The sequence below is a fragment of the Myotis daubentonii genome, chromosome 3 (genome assembly GCF_963259705.1).
Source record: "Myotis daubentonii chromosome 3, mMyoDau2.1, whole genome shotgun sequence".
Lineage (NCBI taxonomy): Eukaryota > Metazoa > Chordata > Mammalia > Chiroptera > Vespertilionidae > Myotis > Myotis daubentonii.
The window spans coordinates 82,086,203-82,104,871 of record NC_081842.1 but is presented as its reverse complement, the minus strand read 5'-3'; the positions used below and the strand labels follow the sequence as shown (position 1 = coordinate 82,104,871).

General features: G+C 44.1%; 1 protein-coding gene across 4 annotated transcripts in view; it reads left to right on the top strand.

The window, feature by feature from the left end:
* Nucleotides 1–8,660, top strand: part of ZBTB11 (zinc finger and BTB domain containing 11) — a 39,423-nt gene extending 30,763 nt beyond the window's left edge. For all 4 annotated transcript variants that reach the window (XM_059688029.1, XM_059688028.1, XM_059688027.1 and 1 more), the window contains 5 exons: nt 591–735; nt 2,036–2,153; nt 4,232–4,390; nt 4,502–4,677; nt 6,435–8,660. In XM_059688029.1, the coding sequence (XP_059544012.1) occupies nt 591–735; nt 2,036–2,153; nt 4,232–4,390; nt 4,502–4,677; nt 6,435–6,958 (1,122 nt within the window). In that variant the 3' untranslated portion in view covers nt 6,959–8,660. The remainder of the gene's footprint in view (nt 1–590; nt 736–2,035; nt 2,154–4,231; nt 4,391–4,501; nt 4,678–6,434) is intronic.
* Nucleotides 8,661–18,669: the final 10,009 nt, after the last annotated feature.

Sequence of the window (18,669 nt, the reverse complement as noted above, 5' to 3'; positions counted from 1 at the left end):
CAACATAGGGTCAGACGTCAAACTAAGTATTAATTTGGCCTCTGGTCTTCTAGTATAGCACTACTCAAAACGTGTGGTCTATGGAAGATAACTACAGAAATGAGAATAAGCTTTTAAAAACTGTTATGGCAGTTTGACATTGCTGTGACATTTTATTTAACAAAATCTCTTCCCCAGCGGATTGCGGTGGCCTGGGAGAGGGGAGAGACTGGTTCTTCATCACAGTTTGAGAAGCACTGTTCTAGTTGGTGTAGCGGGAAATTAGTATATATATATTTTATTGAGCTTCCATAGCTCTTTTAATATAGCTTATATACTGTTTAATCTCTCAAGGACAGCATAAGGTTTTTTTTGTACTGCTTTGAGCTCTGCCACTGATCACATGGGTATAAGAAAAATAGCAACATTTTGGAATCAGAAGATCAACCAGCTAATATCTTTGGCATTTGTTTCAACTTTCACTTTGTTATTTTGTTTAAAATTTAAATTTTTAATTTAAAGTGGCATACAGGTTTCTCTGTCTTCGTTCTTCAGAACCAGCTTCTTTCTGCTTTTCTGTTTTACTGTTTTAAATACCTGTGCTGTCTTAGGTCTGTGGAAAGACTTTCATCTACAAGCATGGTCTAAAATTACACCAGAGTCTCCATCAATCACAAAAGCAGTTCCAGTGTGAACTATGTGTTAAGTCATTTGTTACCAAACGGAGTCTTCAAGAACATATGAGTATTCACACAGGTAATGAGGAATTTATATTGACATAATTCCTGAGTGGGGCAAAAGAAGGTTTATAATTGTGAGCATGGGGAAGAGTTTATTCTTGTATTATTTATTAATTACTATATTATTTTCCATAGGAACAACTGTAAACCTACTTTAAACCCACCCTGTGCATATTATATATTACTAATTTACTATTATATTGATTATGCTGTGATTATTTCAGAAATCATATTGATATACTGATGGCTATATGTGTGCAGTGTTTCATTAATGAGAGTAAAGCTAAAAGATCTTCTTAAATCTAGTTTTAGAGCTATCTTATTTGTGTAAAAATATTCATTGTTTCCCTCAGTATAGAAAAATGCATACTGAATATTAAATCATGTGTAATTTATTTACTTTTTAAATATATTTTTATTGATTTCAGAGAGGAAGGGAGAGAGAGAGAGAGAGAGAGAGAGAGAGAGAGAGAGAGAGAGAGAGACATCAATGATGAGAGAGAATCATTGATTTCTCTGCACACCCCACTTTGGGGATTGAGCCAGAAACCTGGGCATGTGCCCTGACCAGGAATCGAACCATGACCTCCTGGTTCATAGGTTGATGCTCAACCACTTAGCTACACCAGCCGGGAAAATCATGTGTAATTTAGAAGGAGGCACCTAAAGAAATGGACATGCTTTTAAAAAGTTACGCAGTAGGCAGATGTAACTGTCAACATGCTTTGTGTCTTATAATTTCATTAGAATTTTTATTTTACAAATGCTTATTTTCAAATGCTCAAAGCAGTTATGTGGAAATGGCTGATGAAGGGTAGATATCTCCTCTAGAACTTGTATTCAACTCTATTACATTCCAGATGACAATGAAGTGTAGCACATTCTTGGGCTAGCAGTAGCCTTGCTAGCACTGTAGTTGAGAGGAAATAGGGATTTTTTTTTAAAATATATTTTATTGATTTTTTACAGAGAGGAAGGGAGAGGGATAGAGAGAAACATCAATAGAGAGAAACATCAATCAGCTGCTTCCTGCACACTCCCCACTGGGGATATGCCTGCAACCAAGGTACATGCCCTTGACTGGAATCAAACCTGGGACCCTTGAGTCCGCAGACCGACGCTCTATCCACTGAGCCAAACCGGTCAGGGCAGGAAATAGGGATTTTGATGTGGTTTGTTGTTATTCTTAGAAGGTGGCTGCCAAATGTTTTATCTTCTGTGTCCCTTTGATAGAATAACCTCTGAAATATGAAATAAGATATTCTATTGGAAGAGCACATGATTGTTGGATTTGTGACATGGTTTTATTTTTATAGGAGAGTCCAAGTACCATTGCTCTGTTTGTGGAAAGTCTTTTCACAGGGGCTCTGGACTCAGCAAGCACCAAAAGAAGCACCAGCCAAAGCCTGAGGTTCGAGGCTATCACTGTACTCAGTAAGTGTTTAATGGGTGAACCATTCAATTAATTTCCTTATGTTCGTGCTAGATTTGTTTGAGAGTTATTTTCAGAAAAAAATATTTGCGGTGGCTGTAGTTGATAACCACCTGCATTGTATAGTTGAAATTTGCTAAGAGATTAGAACTTACACACACACACACACACACACACACACACACACACACACGTGTGTATCCAAGGGGCTAGATGTGCTAATTAACTAGATGGAGGGAATCCTTTCACAATGTAGTATACATATATCAAATCATCATTATTTAAGTAGCTTTAAATTTTTTTGTCAATTATACCTCAATAAAGCTGGAGAAAAAAGAAAATATTTCAAAATAATATTAAACTGTTGTTTCTTCTTGATTTTAATCCCTTTTTAGCCTAGATATTTCTACTTATTATTTTTAAAAGTTTTATTTAGATATAAATCACATACCATGCAAATCCCCATTTAAGATGATTTAGGCTGCCCACCTGGCTTAAGGGGGTCACTGCTGCCGCAGCCCTGGAGCCAGAGTCCAGGGGGCCTCCCCCCAAGTCAGGGCCCCCGGCGTAGGGACTGCGCCCCTCCTGCCATCCCGTGTCCAAGCTGGACCATAGGCACCTGGGTACTCCAGAAGGCAATGAGACAGCCTTCCTCTCCTGGTTTCTAAATGGCCTCCTGGCATCCAGCGTCGGGGTCATCCTTCATGCAGAGTGGCATGGGTTACAAAGCTGCCTCTGGCTTCTTCCTGCTGGGCTGCCTGTGGGTGGGGGTGTAACCACAGGTGTGGGCACTGATCTGGCCCCTGGCCTGCTCTGGGCCTGTGCTGTGGGCATCCACATGGGTCAGCTGGAGCTGAACTTGGACTGGTGCCCGTTGAAGCTGGCGGCTCGTGTGAGCAGCAGGGCCTGGGGGAATAGCCTGGTGCTTGACACCAGTCCAAGGACCAGGACATTAGAACCTGACCCTTCCACCACAAAATAAATATACAGGACTTAAAGAGAGTCTTCAAATACAGTACCTGGCACCATGTGGTCTGTAGGGAAGAGTGATCCCTGGGGCAGCCAGAGTTTCTCAGAGTGCTGGGCCCTCTGCTAGTCATCCTTCCTTTTAGACTCCTTTTCTTCCTGCCTCTCTTGATTTTCCCAAAACCTCCTGAAATCGTTTTTTTTAATTGAGGTAAAATTCACGTAACATAAAATTCATCACTTTAAAATGTATAATTCAGTGGCTTCTAGTATATTCACAGTGTTGTGCAAGCATTGCCACTTTCTTTTTTTTAAAATATGTTTTTATTGATTTTTAGAGAGAGAGGAAGTGAGGAAGATAGAGAGATAGAAGCATTGATGAGAGAGAAACATTATCGATCATTGGCTCCTGCACACTCCTTACTAGGGATCAAGCCCACAACCCGGGCGTGTGCCCTGACCAGGAATTGAACTGTGATATCCTGGTTTATGGGTTGATGCTCAACTACTGAGCCACACCAGCCGGGCAGCATTCCACTTTCTAATGACAGAATGCCTTCAGCACTCAGCTAGGCAGTTCACAACTGTGTCTTGGCTTGCTGAGTCAACCAGAGGTGAGAGCTTAGGGCCTTTTCAGGTCTTTCCTGAGTGTGTGCACAGCCCTGAGAAAGTGTGTGGACTTCTAGATTCCCAGGAATACGTGAGAGTTTTTCAAGCCCCTATTCCCCAAAGCATTTTTCCTCCAGTTGACAGGCTGAGTCAGTTGCTCCATCCTTATAGTTAATGTGAGGGCTACTCCCAACACATGGAGAGAGAATGGGAGGTGGTAAAGAAGGAGGTCAGATGGGACTGAGGAGGAGACAAAAAGCGTATGTCCTCTCTAGTAACCTTTGGGAGGTCTGCATGATTCTTTCTCAAAGTTTCTAGGTAGGGCCAAAAGAACTTAACATCCTGCGGCCTTATTACAGGGTTGGAGTACTAGTGAACTCTTTTGTCTTCAATTGGGATCATCTTGTGGAGTTCTAGAAACCCAAGAATATACTAAATTCTTGGAAGCTTGTTTTAAAAGAATAATATGATGATCCAGTTGGGTGATTGAATTTTATTATTACAGATGTGAAAAAAGTTTCTTTGAAGCTAGAGATCTTCGTCAGCACATGAACAAACATCTTGGTGTGAAGCCATTCCAGTGCCAATATTGTGATAAGTGCTATAGTTGGAAGAAAGATTGGTATTCCCATGTGAAGTCTCATTCTGTCACTGAACCTTACAGGTGAGTAAATCTGAGGAGGATCCGAAATATATATAATTTTTTTTCATACACCTATACTTGGATTAATTCTTATGGATGCTGATGCTTTTAATTCCCTCCCCCCCATTTTAGATGTAATATATGTGGCAAAGAATTTTATGAAAAAGCATTGTTCAGAAGGCATGTAAAGAAAGCTACCCATGGGAAAAAAGGAAGAGCAAAGCAAAACCTAGAACGGGTGTGTGAAAGATGTGGAAGAAAATTCACTCAACTGAGAGAGTATAGGAGACACATGAACAATCATGAAGGTAACTATATAGCTATATAATATAGATAAATATCAACACTAATAAAAGAGAAAAATGGTAATTGGCGTACGAGCTACCCTTTTCATTGGCTAATCAGGGCTATATGCAAATTAACTGCCAACTAAGATTGGCAGTTAACTGCCAACTAAGATTGGCGGTTAACTGCCAACAAGATGGCGGTTAATTTGCATATGTAGGCACAATGCAGGGAGGTGAAAGGGAAAGCAGGAAGAAGCCCCCTGCCACTGACAGTGATCGGAAACCCAGGGGGGAGCTAAGAGCTGGGGGGCAGGGCAAAGGCAGCCCTGGGGCCGCCTTTGCCCTGCCCCCCAGCCATGATCGGAGAATCAGGGGCCTTTGCCACCCTGGCCAGTGATAGCAGGAAGTAGGGGTGGAGCCAGCGATGGGAGCTGGACACGGTCGAAGCTGGCAGTCCCGGGAGCTAGGGGTCCCTTGCCTGGGCCTAAAGCGAAGCCCACGATCGCGGGGCCGCTGCAGCTGCGGGTCCCCGCTGCCCGGGCTGGACACCTAGGCCAGAGGCGTCAGGCCTGGGCAAGGGGCCGATCCTGCGATTGGAGGGTGATGGGGGTCAACGCCTGAGGGCTCCCAGTATGTGAGAGGGGGCAGGCTGGGCTGAGGGACACTCCCCCCCCACACACACCCAGTGCACGAATTTCGTGCACCGGGCCCCTAGTATAGAGAATAAAAGACAATCCAATACTGATACTCCTTTTATCAATCCTCTCATTTATTACCTCACCTTCCTTGATAAGAGATGTAGTCCATATCATAGTTTTTTTCAAGTGATAGAGGTGATTCTAAACCTGAGTATCTAACATAGCTTAATATTCTCTATCAACATTTTCATGGGCTACTTGGAGCCTGTTTTCTTTTCTTTTAAAAAAAATATATATTTTATTGATTTTTTCCAGAGAGGAATAGAGAGTTAGAAACATCAATGAGTGAGAAACATCGGTCAGCTGCCTCCTGCACACCCCCTACCGGGTATGTGCCCACAACCAAGGTACATGCCCTTGACCGGAATCGAACCTGGGACCCTTCAGTCCGCAGGCCGACGCTCTATCCACTGAGCCAAACCGGTTAGGGCTCTTTTTTTAAATATAGAAGCTCAATGATGAGAGAAAATCATTGATTGGCTGCCTCCTGCACCCACAACCCGGGCATGTGCCCTCCTGGTTCATAGGTTGATGCTCAACCACTGAGCATGCCTCTGTTTTCTTATTCTAGGATTATAGGATTGCTGTGAAGGTCAAGTCAGACTTTGCATAGAAACTCAGAATTGCCTCTCAGTAACTTCTATCCATGTGCACTTCTTAGAGAGATTATTTTACAGAATCTCGTTTATTCTAAGGTGAACCATTAGGTCCTAAATTAAAAATTGCCACCCTAACTGGTTTGGCTCAGTGGATAGAGCGTCGGCCTGAGGACTCAAGGATCTCAGGTTCGATTCCGGTCAAGGGCATGTACCTTGGTTGCGGGCACATCCCCAGTAGGGGGTGTACAGGAGGCAGCTGATCGATGTTTCTCTCACTGATGTTTCTAACTCTCTATCCCTCTCCCTTCCTCTCTGTAAAATATCAATAAAATATATTTTTTTAAAAATTGCCATAGTTAAGATAGAAAGACTTATGGACTACTGTATTTTAATAAAAGCATTATTTATCAGGCAACTTTAATATATTTTGGTACTTGCACACCTCACCACACACACACATCTCTCCTCTTTTTTTTAATAGGAGTTAAGCCATTTGAGTGCTTAACATGTGGAGTGGCTTGGGCTGATGCCCGATCTCTAAAACGCCATGTCAGGACACATACTGGGGAACGGCCCTATGTTTGCCCTGTGTGCAGCGAAGCCTACATAGATGCTCGGACGCTCCGAAAACATATGACCAAATTCCACAGGGATTATGTGCCTTGCAAAATTATGCTGGAAAAAGATACCCTTCAGTTTCATAACCAAGGAACTCAAGTGGAGCATGCTGTTAGCATCGTCACAGCAGACATTCATGAACAGGAGAGCAGCGGTCCTCAAGAACTTGAGACGGTGGTGGTGACAGGAGAGACCGTGGAAGCCCTTGAAGCCGTTGCCGCTGCGGAAGAGTACCCGTCTGTCTCTACGCTCTCTGACCAGAGTATTATGCAGGTAGTTAATTACGTGTTGGCACAGCAGCAAGGACAGAAGCTCTCTGAGGTTGCAGAAGCTATTCAGACTGTTGAAGTGGAGGTGGCACATATTTCAGAAGCAGAAGGAATATAGTCATGGAAATTTTAAAAAGTGGCGTCTCATGTATACTGAGCTCACAGAACATTTGTTTACAATACTATGTGACTCCCTACCTAGATTTTGTATGTGAAGATTCTGGGCTGTTTGATGATGTTTTAACATTTCTGATTGGTTTGTCCAGCTAAAGTCCCTTTACTGTAAAGAAATTGAAAATATCTGTTTGATGGCAGTGGTTTATTATGGTATACATTTTATGAATTAATGAGTGTAAAGGATTATAGTAAATGAAAAACTGTACAGTTTCATTTGCATTTTGACATTGTTATATACTTTGAGTTTAAAAGGCTGCACCAGTAAGCTTTTCTTCTCTTTTGTTCTCAAAATATAGAAGATTTGTGATTTCATTTGCCTTTTTATAGATTTAAAATTCTAATATAAAGCATTTTAGTCAGATGAATAGGTATATTACATTTTTTAAATGCTTCAAATCTGTGATTCTTGATTTACTATTTATTTTAAGCCCTTATAAGTCAGGGATTCTTTATTTTATTTTAAAGCACTTAATAAGTTACATATTGTAATCAAGTTTGCACAGTTACTTATCTATTTGGGGCACCTTTAAATGAATAGCTAATTTTAAATATGCCATTAAAATGCATGAAATGCCTATTAAAGCCTTACTATACTCTCTCTTCAAGGCAAGTAAAAGACCATAAAACAAAGAATACTGTTATTAAGCTCTGTTGATAAAAAAAAAATTTCTCCTGGATAACAATACATGGGCGGGGGTGGGGTGTGGAAAAAAACTAATTCTTTTGCTGAAAAATGAACAAGTTAAAACTAGGTTTGGTTTGCAGCTTTTGTATCATGTTTTCTTCTGTTTGTTGTTTTCTCTCTCCCCCCCCCTTTTGTTTTTGTTTTTTTTGGTATCATGTTTAATTGTTCAATTTTGTTGAAAAATTGCAATTTAGAAATAGGATAACAATGTGGGCATCTATGGTGGTCCTGTGGATATCATATAATTAATTGTACAATAACTTCAGAATATTGAAAAGTCTTCAATTCCGTTCTCATTATAGTATACTACTACTTAAAGTAATTATGGTCCACCAAATTTTTGAAAGTATATTATTATAAAAAGTTACCTGAGATTTAAATTAATTTGTGTTTTTGATTTTTAAATTCCCACCTTAATTTTCTGATTTTCAAAATAACCATTTCTCTCCTCTGGGAAGCTACCACTCAAGCTATAATTGTTAAAATCAAACATTTAAGTATTAAAAGCTAATATAAGGTATAAAATTAAGATTATAAGCAAATCATATGTAAATCATTCCTAAAGCACAGGAAAATAATGTGCCTTGATGTACATATATTAAGATGCTTATCCAGTTCACTTTAAAAATGGCTTCATAGATAAAGAATTAATGTGATGCCATGCATGCATTATACTTGTATATGTAATATTTGTATTCGCAAATTTCCCATTATTTCAATAGTTGTGTGGCTGACTTTCAGTTTTAAGTGAATTGACACACAATCTATAACTCTTATGATGGCTGTTTGTTTATTGTATCTTTTGGTTAGTGAAAATGTATTTCAACCTAAAATTTGAAATTGTGTCTTTTATGTTGCATTCCCACCATTGTTATTAGATTTAGTTAATTGTACATGGCCATTGATGTATGTCATAAACATGTAAATAAAAGATGTTGAATCTTGTTTAAAAGCATAAGCTTTGGAGTTGAGCTGGTCACTATTTTCAATTCATAAATCAGTTGCTGTTATTTTATCTGTTACCAAGTTAATCTATTTTTTAAAGGGAAGAGGAATTGAACACATTAAAAAAGAACCATTTGGGGAACACATAATACTAAAACTTCTTCTTGCTCTTAAACATAATCTAATCACAAAATTTAGTGTGATTGCCAACTTTGGATAATTCAAATGTGTAGAATTACATAAATTGCATGTAGAAATCAGTGTTAAATTTCCAAAAATACAGTTTTATATTATCATAGAGGGAACTTCTATATTTATAAGGATTTCCTTTTAGAAATGCTTTGTTGTCAGATGTCTTTCCCCAAACTGTGTGGGTATCCCCTGGTTAAATTTGCTTGTTACTGCCCTAGCTGGTTTGGATCAGTGGATAGAGCGTTGGCCTGTGGACTGAAGGGTCCCGGGTTTGATTCTGGTCAAGGGCACATGCCTGGGTTGTGGGCTCAATCCCCAGTAGGGGGCATCGTTCAGGAGGCAGCCAATCAATGATTGTTTCTCATAGATGTTTCTATCCCTTCCTCTCTCAAATCAATAAATATACATTATCTACACTAATAAAAGAGAAAAATGGTAATTGGCGTACGACGATACCCTTTTCATTGGCTAATCAGGGCTATATGCAAATTAACTGCCAACTATGGTTGGCAGTTAACTGCCAACTATGATTGGCAGTTAACTGCCAACTATGATTGGCAGTTAACTGCCAACAAGATGGCGGTTAATTTGCATATGTAGGCACAATGCAGGGAGGTGAAAGGGAAAGCAGGAAGAAGCCCCCTGCCACTGACAGTGATCGGAAACCCAGGGGGGAGCTAAGAGCTGGGGGGCAGGGCAAAGGCAGCCCTGGGGCCGCCTTTGCCCTGCCCCCCAGCCATGATGGGAGAATCAGGCGCCTTTGCCCCCCTGGCCAGTGATAGCAGGAAGTAGGGGTGGAGCCAGCGATGGGAGCTGGGCACGGTCGAAGCTGGCAGTCCCGGGAGCTAGGGGTCCCTTGCCTGGGCCTAGAGCGGAGCCCACGATCGCGGGGCCGCTGCAGCTGCGGGTCCCCGCTGCCCGAGCCCGACGCCTCAGTGAGAGGCGTTAGGCCTGGGCAGGGGCGGAGCCTGCAACCGCGGGGAGCTGGGGGTCCCCTGCCCAGGCCTGACACCTCTGCCGGAGGCCTCAGGCCTGGTCAAGGGGCCAATCCGGTGATTGGTGATCGGAGGGTGATGAGGGTCAACTCCTCTGGCCGAGACATCAGGCCTGGGCAGGGGGCTGAGCCGGGGATTGGGGGGATATGATGGTCCCCTTGCCCAGGCCTGAAGCCTGGGTCAGAGGCGTCAGGCTTGGGCGGGGGGTGGAGCAAGCGATCAGAGGGAGATGGGGGTCCCCTGCCCAGGCATGATTCCTGGGCCAGAGGCATCAGGCCTGGGCGGGGGGCAGAACCAGTGATGGGGGGAGATGAGGGTCCCCTGCCCAGGCCTGAGCAAGGCCAGAGGCGTCAGGCCTGGGCAAGGGGCCGATCCTGCGATTGGAGGGTGATGGGGGTCAACGCCTGAGGGCTCCCAGTATGTGAGAGGGGGCAGGCTGGGCTGAGGGACACTCCCCCCCCCCCAGTGCTCGAATTTCGTGCACTGGGCCCCTAGTTAAAAATAATTTGTTACTACTGCTGCTACTAAGCAGTTTGTATCATTGCTGTCACTGATGTGTATGTGTCAATAGAAATGAATTAACTGTGTTAGCCAGTTTGGCTCAATGTATAGAGCATCGGCCTGTGGACCAAAAGGTTCCAGGTTCGATTTCAATCAAGGGCACATACGGCAGTTGCAGGCTTCCCCTTGGTCAGGGCACATGCAGGAGTCAACCAATCAATGTGTCTCTCTCACATCTGTTTCTCTCTGTCTTTCCCTCTCTCTTCCACTCTCTAGAAATCAATGGAAAAATATTCCCGGGTGAGAATTTTTTAAAAAACATTCTAAATGGTGAAATATTTAAATTTTTTCTATGATTGAAAATAAGACCCATCAACAACTTTGCAAAATTCCCTTATTAATTTAAATAGTTTGGATTGTCTACATACCTAATTATGTCATCTGCAAATAATGACGTTGCATTTCTCCTATTTCAATTCTAGCTTGCCTTATTGCTCTGTATTGGATGTCTAGTACAATGTTAAAAAAAAATGTAATAGTGGCCTCCTTGTCTTTTTTCCAATCACAGAGTGAAAATCAGCTATACATGGTCGGGTAGATAGCTTCAGGGTGGGGGGCTTATTGCCAAAAAACCAACCATGTGAATAAGAGGTTTGAACTTAGGCAACCACTGCCCCCAGCCTCCAGGGGAGTGGAGAGAGTGGCTGGAGATTGAACTCAATCAGTGTGATCACTAATGCATTAATCCAGTCAGTCATGCTCATGAAAGGAAACCTCAACAAAAACTTAAGAGGCTCAGAGAGTTTCCTGGTTGGTGAATCAGTGGGTGGCTCACCCTGAAGGGACAGAAGCTTCTGCTCTGAGATAAGGCCTGGGTAAGTGCGGTTGAGAGGGAACTCCCTTCTGCCCTCCAACCCCCACTTGTCCAACAGAGGTTCTTATTTGGGCAAAGTGAGCTGAGAAGACAGGCCTTGACCACCCTTGTGTCTGTCCATGAGGAGGTGGTTCCAAGCTGAGAGGACCTCAGGCTGCTGCCATCCCTTTCACCAAATGTGCGGTTTGCAGAGTAGTGTGTCACTCAGAAACTTGCCAGTGTCCCCACCTCCAGATTCAGAACCCTGGCTCAGAGACTTTGCCAGGAGAGAGGCGCAGACTGTAAAACAGAGCTCCTAATCTCTTCCCAAAGACTGACTTTATTTGCATGGCGTCTGAAGACATGGAAGTAAGGGGCACTCACGAGCTCAGAGGAGGTTAAGGTGAGAGGCGATTGGGAGGAGATTCAAGATACGTGATAAGCTGAAGGCCTGCTAGTGTGTAGGGCAGAACTAGGAAATGAAACAGATGGGAGGAGCCCTCCTGGAATCAGAACACATATTGATCTCAGAAATTATTATTAAAAAATATTTTTTTGTTGATTTCAGAGAGGAAGAGAGAAACATCAATGATGAGCGAGAACCATTGATTGACTGCCTCGCACGCCCCCTGCTGGGGATTGAGCCCACAACCCGGGAATGTGCCCTGACTGGGAATCAAACCATAATCTCTTGGTTCACAGCTTGATGCTCAACCACTGAGCCTGCCAGCTGGGCAGACGTTATTTTTTCAAAGGAACCACAATGTGATTATATTGACTAGTTTGTAACTTATTGTCCTAATAATCTAATCCCAGGGTGTTATTCAAAATAATTTAGCAATTAGCCAGCAATTAGTGGTGTTTAGTAGCTGGGTGGGATCATGGAAAGAGAGGAAGAAAGCACTATCAAAATAATTGTCGCCGTAACCAGTTTGGCTCAGTGGATGGAGCGTTGGCCTGCAGACTGAAGGGTCCCAGGTTCGATTCCAGTCAGGGACATGTACCTTGGTTGTGGGCACATCCCCAGTGGGAGGTGTGCAGGAGGCAGCTAATCGATGTTTCTCTCTCATTGATGTTTCTAGCTCTCTATCTCTCTCCCTTCCTCTCTGTAAAAAATCAATAAAATATATATTTTTAAAAAATCATGCCCTAGTTGGTGTGGCTCGGCGGATAGAGTGTCGGCTTGAGGACTGAAGGGTCCCAGGTTCGATTCCGGTCAAGGGTATGTACCTGGGTTGTGGGCACATCCCCAGTAGGGGGCGTGTTTGGTTTTTTACAGAGAGGAAGGAAGAGGGATAGAGAGTAAGAAGCATTGATGAGAAACATTGATCAGCTGCCTCCTGCACACGTCCTACTGTGCTTTATATATCTTGAAGCTGTTATTAGGTGCATATAATGTAGAATTATGCATTCTTGGTAGGGTGAAACTTTTGTCATTATGATAGGATAAAATGAAGTGCCCTTGGTAATGCTCTTAGCTTCAAGTCTACTTTGACTAAAATTAAAATACTACATCAGCTTTTTAGGTATTCATGTGGTACATTTTCCAATCCTTATGCTTTCAACATTATATATATATATACACTGAGTGGCCAGATTATTATGACCACCTGACATTTATAGGCAAATTAGCTATAATTTCACGCTGAAGTTGCTAGAAGGCCAGACCATTATAAATAGGGAAGCAGGTTGTTTACCACGACAAAGTGATTTTTTTCTGAAAATATGGGTAAACAACGCGATTTAACAGCCTTTGAATGTGGGATATATATATACTGAGTGGCCAGATTATTATGACCACCTGATGTTTGTAGGCAATTTAGCCATCACTGCATCGTATGGGATATAGAAGCCGAAGGCCTGTTCGAACACCTTTGCTGTCTGCAGTTACCAAGATAAAACGTCTCCAATTCGCACAGGAACACAAGGATTGGACAGTTGAGCACTGGAAAAAAGTCATGTGGTCCAATGAATCACGTTTCCAGTTGCATCATGCAGATGGCAGAGTGAGAATTTGGTGGAAACAGCATGAAAGCAGGCACCCCACATGCATGAGTACAACCCTTCAAGCTGGTGGGGGCAGTGTTATGGTTTGGGGCATGTCTTCCTGGCATGATTTGGGCCCTTTAATTCGTGTGGAACAATGTTTGAATAACACAACATACCTAAGTATCATTGCTGATCACGTTCATCCTATCATGTTGATGGCGTATCCCAATGGAGATGGCTTCTTCCAACAAGACAATGCGCCATGCCATGGTGCTCGTATTGTGCAGGAGTGGTTTCAAGAACATGAGGGAGACTTTACCTTGCTTAGGTGGCCCCCCACAATCACCAGATCTCAATCCAATTGAGCATTTGTGGGACGAAGTTAAAAGAGCCATCAGGCAGCTGGTTCCACAACCATCAAATCTCACAGAACTGGACAGTGCTATTCATCAGGCATGGTGTCAGATTCCTCCCATCACCTTTCAACATCTTGTGGAGTCAATGCCAAGAAGAATCGCCGCAGTATTGAAGGCAAAAGGTGGCCCAACGAAGTACTGATGGGGTGGTCATAATAATCTGGCCACTCACATTCAAATATATCCCACATTCAAAGGCTGTTAAATTGCATTGTTTATCCATATTTTCAGAAAAAAATCACTTATCACTTCTACTGTCGTGGTAAACAACCTGCTTCCCTATTTATAATTGTGTGGCCCTCTAGCAACTTCAGCGCGAAATTATACCTAATTGGCCTACGAATGTCAGGTGGTCATAATAATCTGGCCACTCAGTGTACATAAATAATTTTTTTAAATTTTTTTTATTGATCTCAGAGAGAGGGAGAGATAGAAACATTAATGATGAGAGAGAATCATTGATCCAGCTGCCTCCTGCACACCCCACCCTGGGGACTGAGCCCGAAACTCTGGCATGTGCCCTTGATTGGAATCGAACCTGGGACCCTTCAGTCCACAGGCTGATGCTCTATCCACTGAGCCAAACCAGCTAGGGCTCAACTTAATATTTTTATATTTAAGGTGTATCTCTTATCCAGGCTGCCAACCTTTGTCTTTTCATAGGGATATTTAGTCCAATTAAAAATATAATCTAATCTAATAAAAGAGAAACATGCAAATTGACCATACCTCTGCTACACCCACCAGCCAATCAGGAGCAAATATGCAAATTAACCCAACTAAGATGGTGGCGGCCACAGAGCTGGAGTGAGCAGGAGGCTTGGGTTGCCCCGGCAATGGAGGAAGCAAAGCTTCCCGCCTGCCCTGCCAGCACTGAGCTCCGCTCAAGGCTATAAAGTTTCAATTATAGAAGATAAATAAATTCCAGATACCTGCTTCCAGCCCTTGGCCGTGGCCAGCCTGAAAACAGCCCTCATCCCCTCACCCAGGCTGGCCACACCCTCATAGGGTGAGGGTCCCACTGGGGGGGCTTGGCCGGTCTGCAAACGGCCCTCAGCCCCTCACCCAGGCTGGCCAAGCACCCCAGCGGGACCCCCACCCTGATCTGGGACACCCTTCAGGGCAAACCAGCTGGCCCCCACCCATGCACCAGGCCTCTATCCTGTGTAATAATCCTATATAATAAAAGAGAAAAATGGTAATTGGCGTACGACGATACCCTTTTCATTGGCTAATCAGGGCTATATGCAAATTAACTGCCAACTATGATTGGCAGTTAACTGCCAACTATGATTGGCAGTTAACTGCCAACTATGATTGACAGTTAACTGCCAACTAAGATTGGCAGTTAACTGCCAACAAGATGGTGGTTAATTTGCATATGTAGGCACAATGCAGGGAGGCAAAAGGGAAAGCAGGAAGAAGCCCCCTGCCACTGACAGTGATCGGAAACCCAGGGGGGAGCTAAGAGCTGGGGGGCAGGGCAAAGGCGGCCCTGGGGCCGCCTTTGCCCTGCCCCCCAGTCACGATCGGAGAATCAGGCGCCTTTGCCGCCCTGGCCAGTGATAGCAGGAAGTAGGGGTGGGGCCAGCGATGGGAGCTGGACACGGTCGAAGCTGGCAGTCTCGGGAGCTAGAGGCCCCTTGCCTGGGCCTAAAGCGGAGCCCACGATCGCGGGGCCGCTGTAGCTGCAGGTCCCCGCTGCCCGGGCCGGACACCTAGGCCAGAGGCCTCAGGCCTGGTCAAGGGGCCGATCCGGTGATTGGTGATCAGAGGGTGATGAGGGTCAACTCCTCTGGCCAAGGCATCAGGCCTGGGTGGGGGGCGGAGCCGGGGATTGGGGGGATATGATGGTCCCCTTGCCCAGGCCTGAAGCCTGGGTCAGAGGCGTCAGGTTGGGGCGGGGGGTGGAGCAAGCGATCAGAGGGAGATGGGGGTCCCCTGCCCAGGCATGATTCCTGGGCCAGAGGCCTCAGGCCTGGGCGGGGGCCAGAGCCAGTGATCAGGGGGAGATGGGGGTCCCCTGTCCAAGCCTGACACCTCTATCAGAGGCGTCAGGCCTGGGCAAGGGGCCGATCAGGCGGTCGGAGGGTGATGGGGGTCTACACCTCTGGCCGAGGCATCAGGCCTGGGCAAGGGGCCGATCCTGCGATTGGAGGGTGATGGGGGTCAACGCCTGAGGGCTCCCAGTATGTGAGAGGGGGCAGGCTGGGCTGAGGGACACTCCCCCACACACACACCCAGTGCACGAATTTCGTGCACCGGGCCCCTAGTCCTATATAATAAAAGGGTAATATGCAAATTGACCCTAACAGCAGAACGACTGGAAATGACTGGTCACTATGACACACACTGACCACCAGGGGGCAGACGCTCAATGCAGGAGCTGCTCCCTGGTGGTCAGTGCGCTCCCATAGGGGGAGCTCTGCTCAGCCACAAGCCAGGCTGACGGCTGCCAGCACAGCAGTGGTGGCGGGAGCCTCTCCCACCTCCTCAGCAGCACTAAGGATGTCTGACTGCAGCTTAGGCCTGCTCCCCGCTGGCAAGTGGACATCCCCCGAGGGCTCCCAGGCTGCCAGAGGGATGTCCCCCGGGGGAGCGGGCCTAAGCCAGCAGGTGGACATCCCCCAAGGGGTCCCAGACTGAGAGAGGGCACAGGCCGGGCTGAGGGACCGCCCCCCAAGTGCACAAATTTTTGTGCACCAGGCCTCTAGTTAGATATTCTTATGTCATTTTACTGTTTGCTTTTGTCCTGCCTGTCTTACATTCCCTTTTCTCTTCAAACATTCCATTTCCTTTAACCTCTTAGTTACATTAACTATTATTTTAGTAGTTTAGGCATCACATTAAAGTTCTTGGTACAGTGTATTCTACTTCATGAACTATAAAACCACACAAGTTCAGATACATATCAATCTCATTCCACAGATGTGGAAACAGACAAAAGCAGCAAAAGTTTATCGACTCCCTTTCCAATACTTACCACTACATAATTGGATTTCATTATGACTCCATTCTTTCAAATATCTTAGTTCCCCTTGAAAACTAGCTCAATGAACTTTCAATCACTATCTCCTACTTACCTAAATTCCGGCTGGAGGTTTTTAAACTTTAAAGGTTACCCTGTATATATCTGTCAATTTTGGGGGGTGGGATGGGTGGCTCTTCAGGATCTACCATTCTTCCAGGTACCTAGGTCTACTAGTAAATCCCTAGTCATCCAGGATGCTTCTACTTCTTCCATCATTGATTCAGCCACTGAATTCCTGTTATTTCTATTCCATTCCTGCTAATTAGTTACCATATAAACTCATGCATGCAGCGTACTACCAATATCTTGGTTTCTTTGCTCCCATACTTGCCCTATTTTCCTGTCTTACACATGACTTCCAGATTGACACTGCCCTTCCTCTGGAAGATCCCTGGTTTTCTAATGGCTCTGTATGAAGCAAACAAACCACCATAGGAATAAAAATAACTTCATGTGTGACAAGAGGTGACTGTTATCATAATTTTTATCCATTTCAGCATGTTAACACTACCCAGTACCCCTTATTTTAGGAGTTAGCACAGGGCCCTGGTCGGTAGCTGTTGGTCAGAGCATCATCCCAATACACTAAGGTTGAAGGTTCAACCCCTGGTCGGAGCACATATAAGAATCAACCAGTGAGTGCATAAATGAGTGGAACAACAAATTGATGCTTCTCTCCCTTCCTCTCTCTAAAATAAAAAATAAAAATATTCAAAGTTGGCACAGTATAGCAGCTGCTTCTTGTTACTACCACCAGAGAAAGCAAGACCTGTGTTAAGAGTCATATTTATCATTCCTGATCTTCTTCCCTGGAGCATGACATAGATAATGCGTGCTACAGAATTCAAATAGAACAGAAGAAAAACTTGTTTAGCATCAGCAGGGAAAGTGACATTATGTTTTCCTTTGAGAACATTAATTACACTTAAATCCTGTTTGGGGAAATTTGCTGGCATGTACGGTATTTAATACCCACACACAGCATTACAATAATAATGTTATTATTTGGGGACAGGTTTACACACAATTATTACTTCTATTTATGGTGGAGAGGTACTTATGAATCTGAGTGAAACCACTACTCACATCTTGACTTTTTAAAAAGAAGTTTTTATTTAAGAGCAGTTTTAGGTTCATAGCAAAACTGAGTGGAAAAGCAGAGTTCCCATATGCCCCATGTCCCCACACATATACCTTTTCATTCTCAATTGCAACTTCAGTTAATTTGCTTTAATCATTTGCAAATATTTCAACATTCTTACAGTCTTTCAGTGTTACTCTTTTGCATTACTTGTGTCTTTGTGTTGACCTTTTTCCAATAAGGTATAATGAATGATATATTCTATATACAGGATAGGGCAAAAGTAGGTTTAGTTGAGTACACAAGTTTATTCTTGTATTATTTTCCACATGAACAACTGTAAATGTTTGGTCCACCTGTATATTATATAGAAACTTTTCAGTTATGGTTACATGGATAAATTCATTTCTAATGATTCTTATTCAAGTGTCACATTAATTATGATTTAGTTATGGAATTCTAAAAGTAGGAATAAAATACTAATTATAGCTATATAATAGCATGAGAGCAAGACAATGCTAGATTCTGAATGAAACCCATTTGGGGTATGTGAGTATGATATGTCAGTGATACAGATATACACGAATTCAGGTACTTCTTGCAGCAATTATAGTGATCATCCTTGATATTTACATGTTATAGAAGTTTTTACTTTTCCTAAATATTAAACCACTAGGGGCCCGGTGCACGAAATTCGTGCACTGGGTGGGGGGGGTAGTGTCCCTCAGCCCAGCCTGCCCCCTCTCACATACTGGGAGCCCTCAGGCTTTGACCCCCATCACCCTCCAATCGCAGGATCGACCCCTTGCCCAGGCCTGACGCCTCCGCCAGAGGCGTAGACCCCCATCATCCTCCGATCGCCTGATCGGCCCCTTGCCCAGGCCTGACGCCTCCGCCAGAGGTGTCAGGCTTGGACAGGGGACCCCCATCTCCCCCCGATCACTGGCTCTGGCCCCCACCCAGG